Here is a 19,770-nt window from a genome sequence, read left to right as displayed (position 1 = left end):
AACTCTCGCAACTCTTTGCCAGCCGCGCCGCGCGGCCGCGCTTCCTGTGTGTCCGCAACTGATTGGAAAGCGATCAAAAAGTAGCGGTGCTGTTACGTCAAATGGAAATGGCCAGTTTTCTTGATTGACAACGCTAAAATTCTGAGAGAATAGGTCGCGCGTGGTTACTCGCAGTTGACCGCGGTTGTGCTTGTATTTCAAAAGGACATAGATCGATGGAAAGTGGGGAACAGGCGATGGTGGCCGCTTGGACTTGCTAATGAAGCGACCGGCCTCTAGTCATCGTCGGAGGCTTTTTGGCAGTTGATTGGCGCTTCTTCCTTTTAACGAAAGTCAAGAGGTTACCATGGGAAGCCAAGAAAGTTACGTGTTCTTTTGGTTTGTGACGTTCTGTGGCATGTTTACGGCGTTCATACCGTTCGTCGTCAGAATGGTAAGCGCACTAGTGTGTGGCATTTTCTTGCGATCGCGTCGTCCATACTAGTCCATACTGATTGAGCTGGGCACTGTGCGCTGCATTAAGAGATATAGCCTAATAATCTAAGCGTGCAACAACTCGTGATCGTCTTGATTGCCGGCACTCGATCGCTTATTTGATTGCGAGCGCTTGTAACTTAATTGTCTATTCTTTAATTTTCAGGTACTTCAGGTGATTTCACAGGAGACTGAAATGGAAACTAACTTGCGTCGACAAGTGTGTGATCTTAGGGCCGAGCTGGGAAGCATGAATATAGTCGACGAGTTTGCGAAGTATGCAAAGATACAACGAAAGATTAACAAGATGTCAGAAGAGCTGGCACACCAGGGTAAGTAAGATAAGGACAGCGCAGTGTACTATTTTCGAAGACGAGTTGGTTTGTTTTCGAGGATGAGGAATTTACGTCGGCGATGTGTCAGTATTGTCATCTTGATTTGTCTCATCAACGATCGTACGAAGGAGCTTTGGTGGTTCCAGGTGTAGCTTATTTGAGGTCAACGTCTTTTATTCCATGTTCCTCAGAATGCTGTCATGATTCAGAAAAATTTTCACTATATCAAAAAATAAGGCTGGTTGTGTTCCATTGTGGCTTTGTTCTAAACAGTGTGAGTTTGCTGCCTGCATTTTGTCATTGATGTTCATCTTTCAGGCCAGCTAAAGTCAATGTACATGTTCAAGGTGAGACTGGCAGCCACAGCACTTCTCTATGCACTCATGGTAAGGGCTGTTTACTTGTGCATCGGTTCTTCTATGACTTCTTTAACCTAAATTTTTACGATGAGCTTCACTGTATCCCAGGAAGCATACAATTGTCATAACATGAATTGTGTGAACTTATGTTCTCTCTTGTGTATTAGCATTATGAATGTTTGTCTGGTTGTCATGCTCACATCGTTTACTTGATTGATTTTTGTATGCTAGAGCAAAACTCTAGCCTCTAAGGCATGCCATATTGGAGGGTTGTATATTACCACTTACATTCATCTTATCATCGTCACTGTGTGTCTTGTAGTATAGTTTATTGTATATAAAAAATTTTTAAACAAGCCCAAATTTCAGCTCTGTCAGTTATTTCATGGTGCCTTTGTCATGGCACATTGCGTAATCTTTTATTTTATGCACTCCACTAAAGAAAGAAGAATCAAAATGCTGTAGAGATGGAAGTTGCACTAAATCGTGCATCTGTTTTAATTCTCTTTCATTTCAGCCTGGTACAGGTATTTCGCACTTGACGTCATAAATATCCCACTCAAGGTAGCAACAGGACACATAACTCGGTTATCACTTCATTTGTAACCACAGAATCTTCATTGCTTGTAATGCAGTTCAAATTTCGTCCTGTAATATATAGCACACTTTGTTGTTACAGGGCATCACAGTTTTGTACCTGGTGTGGAACTACAGAACTCATGCCATTGTGACTCTGCCTGAGGCTTGGCTATCTCCAATTGGCTCGTTACTTTCACCTGCATCTAGTCCACCAGGTAACAGTCTTAGATTTCGTTTTGCCTCTGTGTTTTAACAAGACTTCAGAGAAGCAATTGCTGCGGTGCTTGATCACCAAAGTTGCTTACACCCCATAAGACCCAAACACAACCCAAAGAAATCGTTGAATTCTCGCAAGCTGCTGTTTGAATTAAACTGTTTAAACCTTGCTCGCTCTAGTACTGGAAACAAAAACAGTAAGCTGTGGGGAGGCAAAAATGCGAAAAACGAGCAGCTGTGCATTGCGTCAGCTTCTGGTAATTTACTCTGTATAGACACACTCAAGCAAGCAGATAGGTTGAAGGTGTATGTTAGAAACCGAAAAACTGCAGCGGTTGAAAAACAAATAGTTCCCTCTGGGTAACCTTTGGCGCATTTTTGTGCCGGGCTGAAGGTGAAAAACAGATAAGACTTAAGTGATGCCACAAAGATATGGTGCTCAATGAAAATAGCAGATGCCTTTTTAAAACAAATTTAGTTTGTATAGCTTACTTTGTAGGACATCATACACTGGGACATGTTAATGTAAGGAGCTTTGCCACGGAGATATGGGTAGAATCTGGAGGTGTTGGGTTATTCACTGTTCTCTTGTTGCCTAAGCCCGTGCTCATGGGTACAAACAGTGACAGCATAATGCAAATTAGCTCCGCAGCTGATCAGTAAAACATAGTCGTACATGACCAGTTGAATTTTTATGGTTAAGGCTGCACATTATGCCACTTAGTTGCTGTTTCTACTTGCAAGTGCAGATATAAGAAACATGGAAGGGAACACGCTAGCCCGTGGTGACGCAAGCCTGTCAGGTGCTTGTCGCTTTTCTAAACACTGGAGGCATGTCCCATTGGATGTACGTGCCATCTCATTTAGAAAGCGGTATTGTCGGTATTGTGGTTGTGCACACCAAAATGGTAATTTGACGTGTATTCTGATTTTAAGGTTGAAGGCAGTGCTGTTAAAATTGTTACTTTTCTTAAACTGACAGGCATGCATAGCGCATATGGCGGGACGTGCCGCCAATTTTTAGAACAGCCACAGGTGAGCGATCGGCCTGCATCGCTATGGGCTCGCATGTTCCTTGTCACATTGCTTCAACCTGTACGTACGTACAAGCATGCCTTCTCCCATAAAGCTGTATTTATAGTGGGGCTCTTTTCCTGCCAGCCTTTGATCCTTTGCTGTTGCTCTAGTGTCCAGTTTTACTGCAATGAGCCAGCTAGGTCAGTTAGTTACCATTTTTAACATACACTGTGATTTCTGAAAATGAAATACCTTAAAATCATACCGTAGGCAATCCATTATACATCCATTCATTGTTGTACTGCTAGAGCTACAGATACTCAATTTTTTTATGTGCTTATAAGTAATGCAGCTTTGGAATGCATAGCACAGTGTTATTCAATCTTTTTATGCATCACTTGGTGGAAGGCGGAAGGTTTTTCTTCTTGTTAAGCTAAGTATTGCCGATACTACAATCGCGTGATTACAGCATACCTCCCGGTTTTCTTTAGAGGAGTGTATGCGAAGATTCTGAGCGCCACGGTGCATCATCTGCTAAAATGACCCCACCTGCATCTTCGATTTTTGTTGTGCCGTAGCGCTGCCTTGAGAAAAGCACTGATATGTTCCAGGACTTTTTGTACCATCACAAGAAGGAAACGTACAGACAGAACAGAAGCAAAACAGTTCTTTACTTCTGTTTCGCAGAGGCAGTGCTTTGTTCGTGAAACAGCCTCTGCTGCTGCTTCTTATTGGAGTACTGGTGCAGTGCTTGAAACCAGATTTGTAATATGGTTTAATGCGAGCATTGTGAATCTTATGCACTGATTGTGTTTTTTTTTCTGTCACGAAGCAGGAGTTATTTAATGTAACTTTTCATTGACAAAACTGTTTTCCCAGGGCGGCACGGAACAATAGCAGAAATGAATATTAAGCAGGCTTGCTTGTGAAGCAAAATATCAAAGGCACAAAGGGCTTGTTCCCCATGAAAAAACACATCTAAGAAATTTTGTTTGACATCATTTGTTTGCAGTGTAGTATGCAATGAATAAAATGAAGTTATACTGGTCATGCAATTCATATTTTACCAGGAAGTGGTCATGTGGTGGTCAAGCCCAACAAAACCAAATTATCTGCAAAGCATCTTTCCAGCTTGTTTATGCGATTTTTTATGCCAGTTTGGAAAAGTCCTCATTTCACAAGTGTTACAAGACTAGACATCGGTTGTATGAGGCCACATCTTTTAATTTTCACAATTATCTAGTAGAACGTTGCAGACAGTTGTAGCTCCCTTCAAGGTGACACTATCATCATGGTATATTTGCAAAATTTGCCGCAAGGCACTTTGTCCCATTTCATTACAATGTGCATAGAACTTTGCCTGAGGAATTTTGTATGCCCCTGTGCTATTTGTTGAAAGGGTGCTATTCCAAAAATGTTTTTTTTTTTTGAGGGAGACCTAGATGTTTGCTGTTAACTTGTATAATAAAAGGGGAAAAAATCGAGTTATTTGCTTTGCTGACCAAGCACATAACAAAACATGGGAAAACATGTGTTGGCTATACCTGCAGTTTTAGTTTCAGTATGCTCAGTTTTTAAAAGAAACCTTGCCTTCCGAAAAAAAAAAAAAGCAAAGTACTGTTAATGCATCTTTTGTGGACAGTGACAACCACCTTTAAATCAGGGTTCGTCATTGTATTTCTTATTGGAAGCATACATAACTAATTAACATTAAATCAAATGCAGCTGAAGTGTTTTACGCTGTGCCTTTAATTCTTGCTTCTCTTTGTGTGCTGTTGATTCTTGAAAATATTTTGTGTTTACTCTTGCAGGTGGTATTGGCCTTACACCTTGGCTCATGGTGTCATGTTCAGTTGGCCGACAAATTGCAAAGCACCTATGATTACTTTCACCTGGCATCTACAGTAGACTTTAGACTACATCCATCCTCGATTTTTCACTGTGTGCATGCACATCGCTGTGGAAAGACTGATCTGGCATGACATCATTGTGCAGTTGTGTGACTGTGTGTGTTTGGCTATGCCTCGAATAAACGTGTCCCTTTACTAAGAGCCTCCTCCTTTTATGCATTATAGCATCCCTCTATGTTACTCCATTGTCATGTGTTGGGGCAGCAGAAAGTTAGGTGGGCGGATGAGATTTAAGAAGTTTGCGGGGATAGGGTGGTCTTGGCTGGCACTGGACAGGGTTAATTGAAGAGATATGGGAAAGGCCTTTGTCCTGCAGTGGTCGTAGTCAGGCTGATGATGATGATAATGCTCCAGTGTTGCTGCTTGCTGTGAAGTTTGGCTGCCAGGGAAACGAGTACATGGTTGAACATTTAAAAATGGTAATAGGAAAAAAAAGATATCGAATAAATCAATAATGACGGAGAAAAATTCATGGGACTGGAAAAACAACCAGAGCAAACTTTTTATTTGCTGATTTTTTATGAGATAGAAGTTTTGCAACTTAACACTAGTTATATATTGCCGCGAATCTTTGTAGCGTTTGTTTGTTGTGTTTATTTGTTCATGCTTCAAGGCTGCCGGCACGCCGCTTTATCGCTTCGTTTGTGACGCAAGACGCGCCTAGAATTATCTCGATTGATCGCATCCAGGCGGAGCCAATTCTACTTTGTGCCAGAAAGTTCTAGAACCTTCCCCGCTTTATCTCGAAGGTTCGCTATCAGCTTTAAAAAGAGCACGGCCGACAGCGGCGGGCATTCTGTTCGACGACCGCCGAGCATGCTTGTTGCTATGCCGCCGCCGAGTGATTCAGTTCTTTGCGGGCGCAAGTCAGCCCGAATAAAGAGTTTCGTTTCGAAGACATTCTCGCTGTGTTCCTGTTCGCCGGACTGCAGTCACCACTACATGACAATATTGTGCACGTATTTTGCCTCGTGCCAAATTCTGTGTGATCCATGCAAGAGTGATATGTTCAGCACTGGTTCTTGCTCATGAGTGATTTACTTGTGCTGGTATTCAAGAGGTGAACAGCTTTTATACGTATTCAAAGTTTGTAAAAATGAGCCTGAGCTGCACCTTGATTAGTCCTCGATTAAGATCATTTGCCTTGGTTGTCATAAGTGCTGGCAGCAATCATCTGTCATCTATTATATTTCGTGGCTCTCAACCACAGTTAGAAGCATTATGCTCTCCAGATATCTTGCTCCCTCCTAAAAAGTAAACAGGCGACGGCAGCTATGCAACTCGTTCATTCGCAGAGTCAGTTGCTCCCTTGCCCAGTGGATGGCGCAGCGCCTGTATCATTAGCCGCTTGGCTCGCCTAAAGTCCCTAGACTAAGCTAACGAACGGAAGTCACAGTGGACAATAGTTCCACAGTGATTTCAGACAATTCAGACATTTGCCGAAGTGAATTCACTTCTCGGACAACTACGTGCTACTTTCCGGCGTGAATAGCCCACTAACTGCATAGAAGAAATTTTCAAAATCCTCCGCCCCGTAGCACTGACAGATATGTCATGCTGCATATACACTCTGTGCTAGCAGCATCTCAACAACCAGTGCTTAAGGGGGGGTCTAAGATTACGTGCTAGAATTATAGTGCTTAGAACATTCTAGGCACTATACTAGGTTGCAGGGGCTGCATGAATCCGAAGCAGGCAACCGTTTTTTACTCTTGTCAGTGACGGTCGGAACATTTCTTCTCTATCATTTCAAAAATTTCTTTGTGATTTTTAGCAAGAACCATTCACATAATCTCTAAAACCTAAGATGGAGAAAAATACAAAGTTGGCAACACTATACAAAGGGTGGAAGGAAAAGGGAAACCCGTGCCCTCATACCACGAGTCAGTCCAAAGCTGGCCGCTACACAACAAGGAACACACTGGCAGAGCTTGTGGATCGTTTGTTTCAGGTCTGTGGCATAAACTGGGCGAACAACGACGTCCTTTACGTATGAGCTCCCACCTTCGTATGTATAAAACATGTAAAACATGCCGCCAGCCGCTTTCTCTCTCTCCCTCTCCGCCTGTGCTCGAATCACTAGAGTCCCCCCTTCGATGGTGCCAGACTAGAAGCTGACGATAACCATGCGCTCGAGCAAGTAACGTGAACGGTTGCATAGCTGCTGGCGCGCGGCCACTCGCTATAGGCTGGCGGCTACGTGCTGTGCTGTCGTGCTTTCGAACCTCGAGGTCGCCCCTTCGTGAAGACCACCTGCGGTGACAGTGGCTTAACGACGACCAAAACATGCCTTATGAAGTTTATTCCTCCAACGCCTCGGCTAGGGCTCCTCGATACAGCAAAGGGCTGATAGGCTGCGGTGCTGCGCTGCCGCGTGCCTCCTCGGCTAGGGTGCCTCGATGCAGGTTCCTTTGCTGTGTCGAGACACCTTCTCGGCCAGGGCGAGATTGGCCAGTTGTGTGGTCTGTCAGTGTTATCGTTGGGAATATCCGCGGACACCATGCTTGTGGTACACAAGCGTTGGTTCGAATGAACTGCAAATTTCGCTTTAGAGCTAACGAGGTTCTACTTAAATTTTCAGAGCATGTCAGTTTAAGCTTATAAGCGCCTGGTATTGATAGCATTCATCCTCATGAAAAAAAATTCACCGCCAATTACGATACTTCCTCATGTGAAATTTCAGAGCAGCTCTTTAGGTGTTTTGATTTTACGCGCGCTTCTTCGAAGCTAGCACTACGGCACGATCTGACCCAACGTTACTAGAACAAACTCAGTTTCACAGCTCTGCCCGGAGAGCTGTCCCAAGTGGCGGTCGCGCGAACTAGTGGCGCTGCGATCGAGTCTTGCTCCCTCGTCGCCGCTTGGTGCGGCTCGCTGGCCCTGTTGCGCCCTTTTTAAAGAGAGCGCTCGCGACAGCCATTTTGTACGTGTCGTCTGCTTTTCGGTTAATTTTAAGGCGAAAGCCTTTAAATTCATTAACTAGTCATGACTGGTTAGTCATTAGTCATGACTGGTTAGCCATGACTAATGACGCATTGGTCATTACTGGTTAGTCATTAAGCAGTTGACTAGTTATGAGTGGTTATAACTAGTCATAATTGATTAATTACGAACTAGTCATGTCTGGTTAATGACTGGCTAGTCATGACAAACCAGTCATGACTAACCAGTCAACTACTAATGGCTGGTTAATGACTAACTTGTCATGACTGCTTAATAACTAACCAGTCATGACAATTAGTAATTGGTCATGGTTAGTCATGATTAATCTGTCATGACTAACCATGACTAATGGCTAACCAGTCATGACTAGCCATGACTGGTTAATTACTAACTAGTCATGACAAATCATTAATGACTATTTGGGCCATGACTTGACCCATGACTTACTAGTCATGATTGGTTATTGACTAACTAGTCATGATTGCTTATTGACTTACTAGTCATGTCTGGTTAATGACTAGCTAGTCATGACTAACCAGCGATGACAAACCAGTCATGACTGGTTAATGATTGGTTAGTTATGACTAGCTAGTCATTAGCCAGACATGACTAGTTCGTCATTAACCAATCATGACTAGTTAGTCAATAACCGATCATGACTAGTAAGTCATGGGACATGACTAATTAGTCATTAACCAGTTATGACTGGTTAGTCATGACTGTTTTGTCATGACCAACGTTACTAGAACCAAGTTCTAGTAATGTTGGTCATGACTAGCTAGTCATTAGCCAGACATGACTAGTTGGTCATGACTAGCTAGTCATTAACCAACTATTCATGACTAGTTAGTCAATAACCAATCATGACCCAATTAGTCATGATTGGTTAGTCGTGACTAGTTAGTGATTAAGCAGTCATGAATTGTTAGTCATTAACCAGTCATGACTAGTTATGACTGGTTTGTCATAGCTGGTTAGTCATGACTAGCTAGTCATGACTAATTAGTCATGACCCAGTTAGTCATTACTAGATAGTCATTAAGCAGTCATGACTGGTTAGCCATTAGTCATGGTTAGTCATGACTAATGACTGATTAGTCATGCCTGGTTAGTCATTAAGCAATCATGACTAGTTAGTCATTAACCAGTTATGACTGGTTAGTCACTGATTAGTCATGCCTGGTTAGTCATTAAGCAATCATGACTAGTTAGTCATTAACCAGTTATGACTGGTTAGTCATGACTGTTTTGTCATGACCAACGTTACTAGAACCAAGTTCTAGTAATGTTGGTCATGACTAGCTAGTCATTAGCCAGACATGACTAGTTGGTCATGACTAGCTAGTCATTAACCTACTATTCATGACTAGTTAGTCAATAACCAATCATGACTAGAAAGTCATGGGTCAAGACATGACCCAATTAGTCATGATTGGTTAGTCGTAACTAGTTAGTGATTAAGCAGTCATGAATTGTTGGTCATTAACCTGTCATGACTAGTTATGACTGGTTTGTCATCGCTGGTTAGTCATGACTAATTAGTCATGACCCAGTTAGTCATGACTAGATAGTCATTAAGCAGTCATGACTGGTTAGCCATTAGTCATGGTTAGTCATGACTAATGACTGATTAGTCATGCCTGGTTAGTCATTAAGCAATCATGACTAGTTAGTCATTAACCAGTTATGACTGGTTAGTCATGACTTTTGTCATGACCAACGTTACTAGAACCAAGTTCTAGTAATGTTGGTCATGACTAGCTAGTCATTAGCCAGACATGACTAGTTGGTCATGACTAGCTAGTCATTAACCAACTATTCATGACTAGTTAGTCAATAACCAATCATGACTAGAAAGTCATGGGTCAAGACATGACCCAATTAGTCATGATTGGTTAGTCGTGACTAGTTAGTGATTAAGCAGTCATGAATTGTTAGTCATTAACCAGTCATGACTAGTTATGACTGGTTTGTCATCGCTGGTTAGTCATGACTAGCTAGTCATTAACCAGATATGACTAGTTAGTCAATAAGCAATCATTACTAGTTAGTCAATAACCAATCATGACTAGAAAGTCATGGGTGAAGTCATGACCCAATTAGTCATGATTGGTTAGTCATGACTAGTTAGTCATTAAGCAGTCATTACTTGTTGCAATTAGTCATGGTTAGTAATGACTAACCATGACTAATGGCAACAAGTCATGACTGCTTAATGACTAACTAGTCATGACTAACCATGACTAATGACTTATTAGTCATGGCTGGTTAGTCATGACTAGCTAGTCATTAACCAGACATGATTAGTTAGTCAATAAGCAATCTTGACTAGTTAGTCAATAACCAATCATGACTAGTAAGTCAAGGGTCAATTCATGACCAAATTAGTCATGATTGGTTAGTCATGACTAGTTAGTCATTAAGCAGTCATGGCTAGTCATGACTGGTTAGCCATTAGTAATGGTTAGTCATGACGGATTAATCATGACTAACCATGACCAATTACTAATTGTCATGGGTGGTTATTAAGCAGTCATGACAAGCTAGTCATTAACCAGCCGTTAGTAGTTGACTGGTTAGTCATGACTGGTTTGTCATGACTAGCCAGTCATTAACCGGACATAACTAGTTCGTAATTAATCAATCATGACTAGTTATTCATGGGTCATGACTAATTAGTCTCGACCCAATTTGTCATGGCTAGCCAAACCAAGTCGCCCCATAGCCGCCTCGTGTGTGCCAACGGCCGTGCGGCCAAAGTTGCGTGTAAAGGCTTTCGCCTCGCGCACTTTAGATCATCAAAGTGGCCCCTGAATTTTGTCTTAGTATTTTGTGACATCGGGCCTCTTCATGCTGACCTGCTTTGCACCGGCATGCAATAGCGGGTATCCCAACGATGACTCCACGGACAGTCATTTCAGCGTTTTTGCAATTTTTTCACAATATTAACAGCCTAATTTCGCATCACACAAACGTTTTCTCCAAGATAACACGCAGCTTCGAAGCAAAAGCTGCCGTAATGGAAGTATTATTTTACTGCAGCCATGTAGAGCGCGAATGCAGCTCGCCAAAACCTCATATGTGCCGGCCGCTCCACGCTTCCGCGCTGCGTGTAGCAGACGACGCGCCCGGCAGGGAGCAAGACTAGGGTGCCTCGATGCGCGCGCGCTCCGCTGAGGGTGAAGACAACTGCGTCGTCTGCTACGGCAGCCGCCATTGCCATGCCCACTTCAAAGGCGCGGGGCGTGCGCCAACAGGTTTTGTGCACTTGCCGCTGCAAAAGCGCGCTTGTCTTCGCGACTAAAAGAAAACACAACTGCGTTTCACACCTTTTCTAATGAAGTGTCAACAGAATAGGCTTGTAAGAGACAACTGTCCAAATATTTTAAGATTTGGACGGTCATTTCTCCCAGCACACGGCGACTCGGGTGATAGATTGGAAGGAGTTCATAGAGCGCACTAGGAACTTAACTGCAGGATTAAAATAAATTAATAACAACAGCGATACCATAAGCAGGTAGATTGCATTTAATCACTCAATTGTGTAACTAATTAAGAACGCTCCAATTGCTTTATTCACATTTATTGGCAACCTCAGTACTAGAATGACGATTTTTTGTAGAAGAAAAAAGATTAATGTGCTTTACGCACCTTGTCCTAAGAAATAAAAGCCAGCGCATTCGCCACACGTACGCGAACCAAATATCGCAGTACCTGGGCCACGCATGCATACATTGTGCACTGAAAACCCCAGATATCTCCAGGTATTTTTATACGCGTGTAGTCGGCCATTCGAACTTGGCGGGACCACTGTATATTGGTATGAGGAAAGTTATTAGTCGCAGTGAAAATACATCCGTTTATACTCGAATGGAATCGAAATTTTGGTGTCATTGATAGGTCAAACTAATGAGAGTCGACTGCATTAGTATAATTCAACGCACACTGAAGACAGTGTTTTAAAGACAAAGTAACAATATATTGCCGCGATCAGGGGTTAGTTGAAACGAAACAATCATTAATAGTGTTTATGACCATGAAAAATGTTTATTTACCCTGAAAAAAATATTTCAGGGTACTTTGAAGGCATTTTGTGCACAATCATCCTTGTCTTCAAAACCTGGAGCCAATGCAAACCAAACAATGCAATTTAGGATACTTATTAGGTGTAAAAATAGTAATTCTGCTAATGCTAGCAGAATGGGTGCACTTCAGTGTGGATAGCAACTTAGGTTAAATTAACTCCTGCACACAATTGCTTGCGTGACCATTGAGACGAGCTTTCTGAAGGTGTCGGAGGAAGATGCGCAGTCTCAATCTTGCGTACCTGTCGGTCAGCGTTTTCCAGATTTCTTCGTCATGGCTTGCGCAGAGCTTCAAGCGCGGTCGGTATGCTTGCATGCAGCAAAGCTTTCCTAGGTATGCTGTAAGTGAGCGGAGAGGTGACTTCATTGTCACTAGTTTGCCTGTGCACCATGACTTTATTCCAACAAAGTGCTCCTCGTTGATTTTGAGCATGTGCATCACGTCATTACTGGGATAAATTAGGTTGTCACCCCCTGACACATATTCCTTCAGAGCAGTCATAGGCGCATGTTGATCACTAGCACAAACCAGTAGGGCATTCTTGCATTACTGGCAGCTGACAAACGGCAAGATTCCTTTAAAAATGAAGCCTCGTATGCAGTGCAGAATGCTGCACTCTCTTGTGGACAGTTCTTCAATGAACAGAATTTCTGAGTCATTTATCTCATCAGCTTCCGCTTCTGTCCTTTGTTTCTTTGCCTGGGAGAGAAGGTCTACCAGATATTCGCGGTCATCGAGATCGTAGCTCGTCGTCCGTGGGGTAAATAAAAACTGGCCCACGCTCACAAGCCTCAGAGCGCATTTCATGCCATACGCACTGGGTACAGGTTTTATCAGTCGAACCACCGAAAAGAGGTTCTCGAGACAATCTTGTAAGAGTCTGCTGGTAAGAAAAAAAATCGCACTCCTCATTTCCCAGCAACACTTCTTGGAGGTGGTGGTGCACTGTGGCATACAACAACCAGGCATTTTTCGATATGCGCCCGGTCAGAACCAAGAGAAAAGTCGACAAAGCGAACGCACGTGTTACGGCCGCCGCGCCGCCCCGAGAAAGGGCATGAAGATGGCCGCCGGTGGACTGTCATGGCCGGTGAGGCGGCACTCGCCCTCCCAAAGGGTGACTTCACCCTAGAGAGGGCGCGCGCGCATCGAGGCACCCTAAGCAAGACTCGACTGCAGCGCCGTTAGTTCTCGTGACCGCCGCTTGGGACACTCTCCTCCGCTGGGCGGTATGGGGAGCTGCGAAACAGAGTAGGTTCTAGTAACGTTGATCTGACCACTGGCACGGCCGAGTCGTGCCACTAGTGGAGCGAACGCCTCCGCCGGTCGGAGCACGGAGCCTCGCGCTGTAGAAAGTTGCGGCGGCGCTGCAGTCGGCCGCACATGAAAGCGCGTCAGCTTTCGGGCCGTCTTGCAGCAGTGCAACAGCGCACCACCTGCAAGGGCGTCCGCAGAACTTTTTCCAGGGGTGTGCACCTGATGGTCGGTTATGGGGGAGGCGGCAGCTATGTAGTTGTTTTCTACTAGTGCATAAATAATATCCGTAATTCCAAGGGGGGGCCACCGCCCCCCCTTCCGGACGCCCATGACCACCTGCACCACCACACTGCTTTGCGCGGCTTTTAGCAGCCAAAATTAATTAGCACCACGAACTAACGAAAGACTAGGAAGAAAACAAAACTATTCATTTCCTCGCTTTTTCCTTGCAGCTAAAGATAAACAAATGCTGCATCGCCTCCGTTGACGCTTGACTTGTAGAATCAGACTTTAAATTTACATTAAGAAATGGCCGGAGACTAGTAAGGAATAAAAACCCAAGCTTTCAGAATTACATCAAGGTATCACGGGCAGTTACAGTTTAAGATGCATATATAGTATATATAGTGTCTCTCCCTCCTCCCCAATCCCTGAGCGTGGTTGCCGATAGCGGCTGACGATCTTGCACGCGGTTGTCTTTGAGGTGGTGTTGCCTCAAGTTCTTTCGCACGTCCTACTCGCATTAACGAAGCTAAAATCTTAGCTTTTTCTCCCTCGCAATTCGTCCAGTGAAGCAAAGAAGCACCGCGGCTTATACAAGGTCGTTATGAACGACCTGCGAACTCAGTCAGCTATGGTAACTGAGTGTTGATCGTCTGTTATTTTGATTTGCACGTGTTGTCTGTACCTTTGCTCAAGTTTTATATAAAGTCTAGCTTCGTGTTCTCCAAAGAGGCCGTGTGTCGTCCATTCACAAGCGTGCGTGAGAAAGCTGTCTGCTCGATCACTCGTCTACGGCCACATCGTGCATGAGGACTTCGAAGAAAGAAGAATCTGTAACTTTACCGATACATTAGTGGTGCGGCAGAGGCTCTTTTTCTTACTCAATTAAGCGCCTCAAACTACTACCTGTACGTATTACCAGCTACCTCCACTTTCCTCACGGGCGCACCACATATACCTTTTCCGCATACCATTAGGGAACAGTGCCCCTTCGATCGCTAATGCACGGTTGACTTTCCCTACAGAACCAGGAAAGCCTCACGCGTAGATCAGCTGATAGACCTACATGGGCAGCTTAATCACCATCACGAAGTAGCTGTTCCGACAGGCCACACCACCTCATATTCTCAATGTCGTTTGGTCCCAAGACACCACGTGACTGGAACCACCTTCCCGCATCGAGAGTAAGCATTGCTAAAAAAATAAATTGCGTTCCGCTATATTTGACGAAACTGAACTCGCTAGAACTGTACGACTGCTTATTTCATCACCTGTTATGTTGTTATTGCTTTTATTGTATTTCTGTGATTGCATGTTGTAACCTACTCCCCTCTATGATGTTTCGACCCTGAGGGTATATATAAATAAATAATTAAACGAGCTCGATGTTCAATGGTTTAATGTCAGCTCATGTTAAAGAACTCGAGGTTGCCTAAATTAATCCGGAGCCCTTCAATCTGGCGCTCTTCATGGCCCATGTGACGCTTCGGGACATTAAACACCACATATACCACTACACACGCACTGAGTTGACTGAAAAATAATCAGCGAGAGACAAACACTCCACATAATCAACGCTTGACTAACTCCTCCTGTGACGAATCATTTATATTATAATATTATAATATTCAGCAAGACATAATATGGAGTTGCAGCAAGCACGCAGTTCTGTACAGAACTTGCACGCCCGTGGAGTAGCGGGCGAAATTTGCAGGTGCCTCACGTTATGACCGGGAAAGCAAAATGCTTGAAACAACCGCCAATCAAAGGTCACCGTCGTCATCTGGAAGCAGCGTGTTGCGAGCCTCTCTTATTTCGTTGTCGAGTCTCACCAGCTGTTCGTAGTCAATTCTGACGTCGGGAGGAACTGAGGCAGGTTCAACAACAAACTCCAGGTCCGGAACGCCTACGAGCTTGCGCGCTAGTGACAAGAAAGGCTTTTCAATATTGAAGTTCGTTTTCACGCTGACTTCGTGGTACGGTAAGTTGTTTCTAACGTGGAAATCGATCGACTTGATCTTAACCTTGCGCTCCTGAAGGTCCACCTTGTTGCCGCATAGCACGACGGGGATGTCCTCGTAGACACGGACCAAGCCGTGGTACCACTCAGGCACGTGCTCGTACGATGAGCGGGAGGTCACGTCGAACATCACGATGGCGCACTGGCCCTGGATGGCCCTGTAGTGGCAGTCCCGTAGGCCGCCAAGCTTTTCCTGTCCTGCCGTGTCCCAGACGTTGAACTTGATGGGACCCCGGTTTGTGTTGAAGACGAGTGGACCGACATTCACGCCAGGAGCGGTCTCGTATTTGCTGCGGAACTCTCCCGTCAAGTGGCGCCTGAAAAACGTGGTCTTCCCTGTGCCCCCATCACCAGCCAGAACACACCTGAACGTGGGGATGCCGTCCCCGTTGTTGGTCAAGAGCTGTTGCATGTTGAGGATAAAGGGGCCGGTGAAAACGACGCGTTGACGCTGGTTTGCATATATATACTTTCGCACAAATACAATTTAGAGACGGTTTGCAAAGCACGAAATTTTGTGAAGAAATGGGTACGAACGACAAAACGAGGACTTCGTCCTCTTTTCCTCTTGCCGGTCTTCAGACAGTGCGCGCGCATATAAGTCCGAAGATTTCGGGGGCCTGCACATACCGCGTGTGTTGTTTCACCATAATTCAGTGCTTATAACTAGTAGCGTCAGTGAATTTGTGCACCTGTCGGATGTGACTAGAATGTACGGTGTGCGAAGTCAGAGGTATAATAGAATCGAATATGCAAATGCTTGGGGACTCTCGGCTTAACTTCAGCAGAAGGGACAAAAAGCAAGAAAGACGACAGCGATGTATAAAGCTAGTTCGCAGGAAATTTGTGATGATGGTAACGTAAAAGAAAAAAAAATGTCTCTAGCCAACTCAGCGGGGCTGGTCAAGAAAGAGGACTTCAGCTGAGTTACACAAGAGTCGTTAGATGGCCGTGTTGAACATTGAGCCCAGAAAACAGCGCAGACAGGGACACTGAGACAAGGACAGCAGGCACTAGTGTCATGTACCTGTTCTCTGTGTTTTCCAGCAATAACTCCTATGCTATATGCACACTGCAGATGCGAAACGCGAGCATCTTATGCGATGAGCTTCATAAGTTTGCATTTGCGGGCAAGCCCTCATGAGCAGCAATAAATAGCCAGGTTTATATGGATGGACTCGCTCTTAGAAAGGCGGCAGTCAAGAACATCTCAGAGGTAAACTGTTCTTCTGCTATGTCAAACGGCATTTTATGCAGCGTACACAGTTCTAGAGCAGTCGGTTTGCCACCTAACAAAATTTGGCGCCTATGCTGTGTTTCGTGACTGTTTTATTTGAGCCGGCGGTACTGCTTTTATCTATTTAATCTACGTGGGAATGAAGAGAAAAAATATGAAAGAATCAGAATGGAAACTCTGGTGCTCCATTATGGACCTTATTTCTTTTCCTGCAGAAGCAATTAAGCGGCGGAAAGTGTTTCCTAATCAGTGGTGTACGAAAAGGCCAAGTTCGCTTCTCCTCTGCAATACAGTTTGCTGTCATCTCCCTTTCACGCAGAAGCGCAAACTACTCGGCTAGGGCAAGGCTAGCGCTTCAAACTTTGCGAGCCTATACTGCAAAAATAGGAACAATAGAGACTGTAAAGCATACATTTGAATACAAAGGGCACACATTAGTACAGCTGATGAAGCCGGCTGTAGGTCTTCTTTTACGAGCCACTGAGGACAGCCCCATCTAGTTTTAATGCGTTAACATTGGAACGCCCATGTTCATTACACCATCAGTCGCAAGCCTTGGTTGGCAGGTGGCAAAATGGTGAGAGGAAAATCTCCCTCCACTTTCAGTGCAAAGGAAGAAGGAAGATGTTGGAGAGGGAATTTATAACCGACACAGGTCTGCATATGTGCATATGATTGTCCTATGCCGAAGGGCACATTTATGCAATTAAAAAAAAAGAAGAAGAATACGAAGAGAGAGTGGGGTGCAACGGATGGCAAAGTGGAGATAGGGAGATCCCCTCTCTCAGGAGAGGAGAGCGCATGAAAGTAAGAGAGGGAAGACGGAGAAAGGGTGGGAGGCGACGGCAGACAGGTGAGGGAGAGTAGAAATGGGGTACATCGTTACAGTGTTCTACACATACTGTAACAGCGTGTCCCATTGTGATTGCTGCACTGGATTGGGAGAGTGGAGCGGGTGTGCGGCGTGTCACACAGTGAGACGCTTTTAGCACACCGGAGACGTATTAGCGGGGATGTAGACCGGTTTACCGGACACCTCGTGCGCACGCTCAGTGGCCCCTCCATGGTCACACCCACGTCACTGCGCGTGCGCAGGAGGTGTCCGGTAAACCGGTATACATCCCCGCTAATACGTCTCCGGTGTGCTAAAAGCGTCTATTGATGGTACCACTCATACGGTCTGAACCCGTCAGCGCAGAGCCTCTGCTCCGTCGGGGCGGTCAGGGCGCAACACTAAAGCTAACGCATACTCTGCCGCATCGCATTGATTGTCTATAACTTTTTTCCTAGTAAGATAGATGGCTGTTCCTGGCTGTGATGGGTCATCCGGCAGCAAAAGACGCATTTATTGTTGATAAAATTAAATGCAGAAATGCAACGTTTTTTCAGGCCACTCGACTGAAACTCGTGACGTCGTGATCGAAAATGACTCCGTGATCATCATTTTGAAGTGAATGGTGGTGTAACCTAGCCCCAGGAATCAGCGAGAAAAAAAAAATTCAGACGCATCGGAATTTACTTCTGAGCACGGCTGGTTGTGACGATACCTGTATTTCGTTTTTTGGACTTTGTAGCTCCTAAAAGCTCCGTTTTCAGTGCAAGTGTCTTATTGACAATAACGTGTAACCTACTGATACAGGTCAACTTCAGTATGTTCAGATAGTCCTTCTAACTTTATCACATGTGGTTCTTTAACCGCTTCTCTTATGCGTGTTTGAATGTTTTGATGTCACGTTGTGTTTTTAGGGAAATGCCTGTACTGGTGTTCAATTAAAGCGCAAATGTGAACGAGCTGATGATTCCAATTTCTGAACACTGTCACGTAAAAGATGTAGATAGAAGAACGAGTGTAGCTAACAATCATAGGACAATAGCCAGCGTCTGTCTTGTCAGCTACTCCGTCCTTAACGTGGTGCAATCTGCAAAAATATATACAGCCGTTTCAGGGGGCGGCAACGCCTAAAGCATATCTAATAGAGCAGAGAGGTATGCGAACGAGCAACTAGTCTGAATATCCATGTCTTTTGCGTTCACGATCGCTAAAATGAAACAAGTATCGAAATGAACTTGCAAGTCAGCCTTTTTCCAGGGACTTGAACGCCGATCATCATCACCATCATCAGACTGACTACACCCACTGCAGAGGGCAAAGGCCTCTCCCATGTCTCTCCAATTAACCCTGTCCTTTGTCAGTTGCGACCACCATATCCCCGTAAACTTCTTAGCCTCATCCGCCCACTAACTTTCTGCCGCCCCTGCTACGCTTGCCTTCTCTTGGAATCCACTCCGTCACCCTGCCTTATAGTGCAGCACAAATACAACATGCATCGTCATCAGCAGCAGCTTAACTGCGTTCACTGCAGGTCAAAGGCCTCTCCCATATCCCGCCAATTAACCCTCTCCTGCGCCAGCTGTGCACACCTTATACCAGCAAACAATCTGATCATCCGCCCAAGTGACTCTCTCAGGTCCTTGTTACGCTTGCCCTCTCACGGAATCCACTCGTATCTTGCCTTCGCGTTACATGCCCTGCCCATTCCCATTTCTTCTTCTTAACTTCGACTAGGATATCATTTAGTATTGTTTGTTCCGTCACTCGTTCTTCTTTCTTCGTTAGCCTCCACATTTTTGTCACATACGTTAGCATCGGTAAGATACAGCTGTTATATATACTTTTCTCTTGAGGGACATTGGTAAGCCGCTATTCATCACTTAGTATCGGACAAATGCACTCCATCCCATTCTTATTCTTCGAGTCATTTCACTCTCGTGGTCCAGATCTGCTGCCTAAGTAGGCGTATTCCTTTACCGCTTCCAATGCGTCTTATCTGTCGTAAACCGTTGCACCCTTCCGAGACCGTTGAACATTACTTTAGATTCCTTCAAATTATTTTTAGGTCCACGTCTGCTTTGCCTCTCTGGCCCTTAGAAGATGATTTGCACTTCGTCCCTGGAGTTACGTAGCAAGGCGATGTCATCCCCGAATCAGAGATTACCAAGGTATTCTCCATTAACTTTTATCCCCAACTCTTCCCATTCAAGTTCCCTAAATATATCCAGTAAACACGCGGTGAATAGTATCGTGGAGATCGTGTCCTTCTGCCTGACACTCTTC

The 19,770-nt window shown here is 44.6% G+C and overlaps 1 protein-coding gene and 1 pseudogene across 1 annotated transcript; one reads left to right on the top strand and one right to left on the bottom strand.

The window, feature by feature from the left end:
- Nucleotides 1–36: 36 nt before the first annotated feature.
- On the top strand, nucleotides 37–5,029 carry LOC149359702 (guided entry of tail-anchored proteins factor 1-like). Its single transcript, XM_089571838.1, has 5 exons — nucleotides 37–433; nucleotides 641–806; nucleotides 1,128–1,195; nucleotides 1,848–1,962; nucleotides 4,792–5,029. The coding sequence occupies exons 1-5, from the start codon at nucleotides 347–349 to the stop codon at nucleotides 4,860–4,862; spliced, it is 507 nt and encodes a 168-aa protein (XP_089427964.1). The 5' UTR covers nucleotides 37–346; the 3' UTR covers nucleotides 4,863–5,029.
- A 10,132-nt stretch (nucleotides 5,030–15,161) lies between these two features.
- Nucleotides 15,162–15,830, bottom strand: LOC149359701 (GTP-binding nuclear protein Ran pseudogene; annotated as a pseudogene).
- Nucleotides 15,831–19,770: the final 3,940 nt, after the last annotated feature.

This window comes from Amblyomma mixtum, chromosome 2 (genome assembly GCF_055824585.1).
Source record: "Amblyomma mixtum isolate Tamu chromosome 2, ASM5582458v1, whole genome shotgun sequence".
NCBI lineage: Eukaryota > Metazoa > Arthropoda > Arachnida > Ixodida > Ixodidae > Amblyomma > Amblyomma mixtum.
The sequence above is the reverse complement of the archived record's forward strand: the minus strand, read 5'-3'. Positions and strand labels throughout refer to the sequence as shown.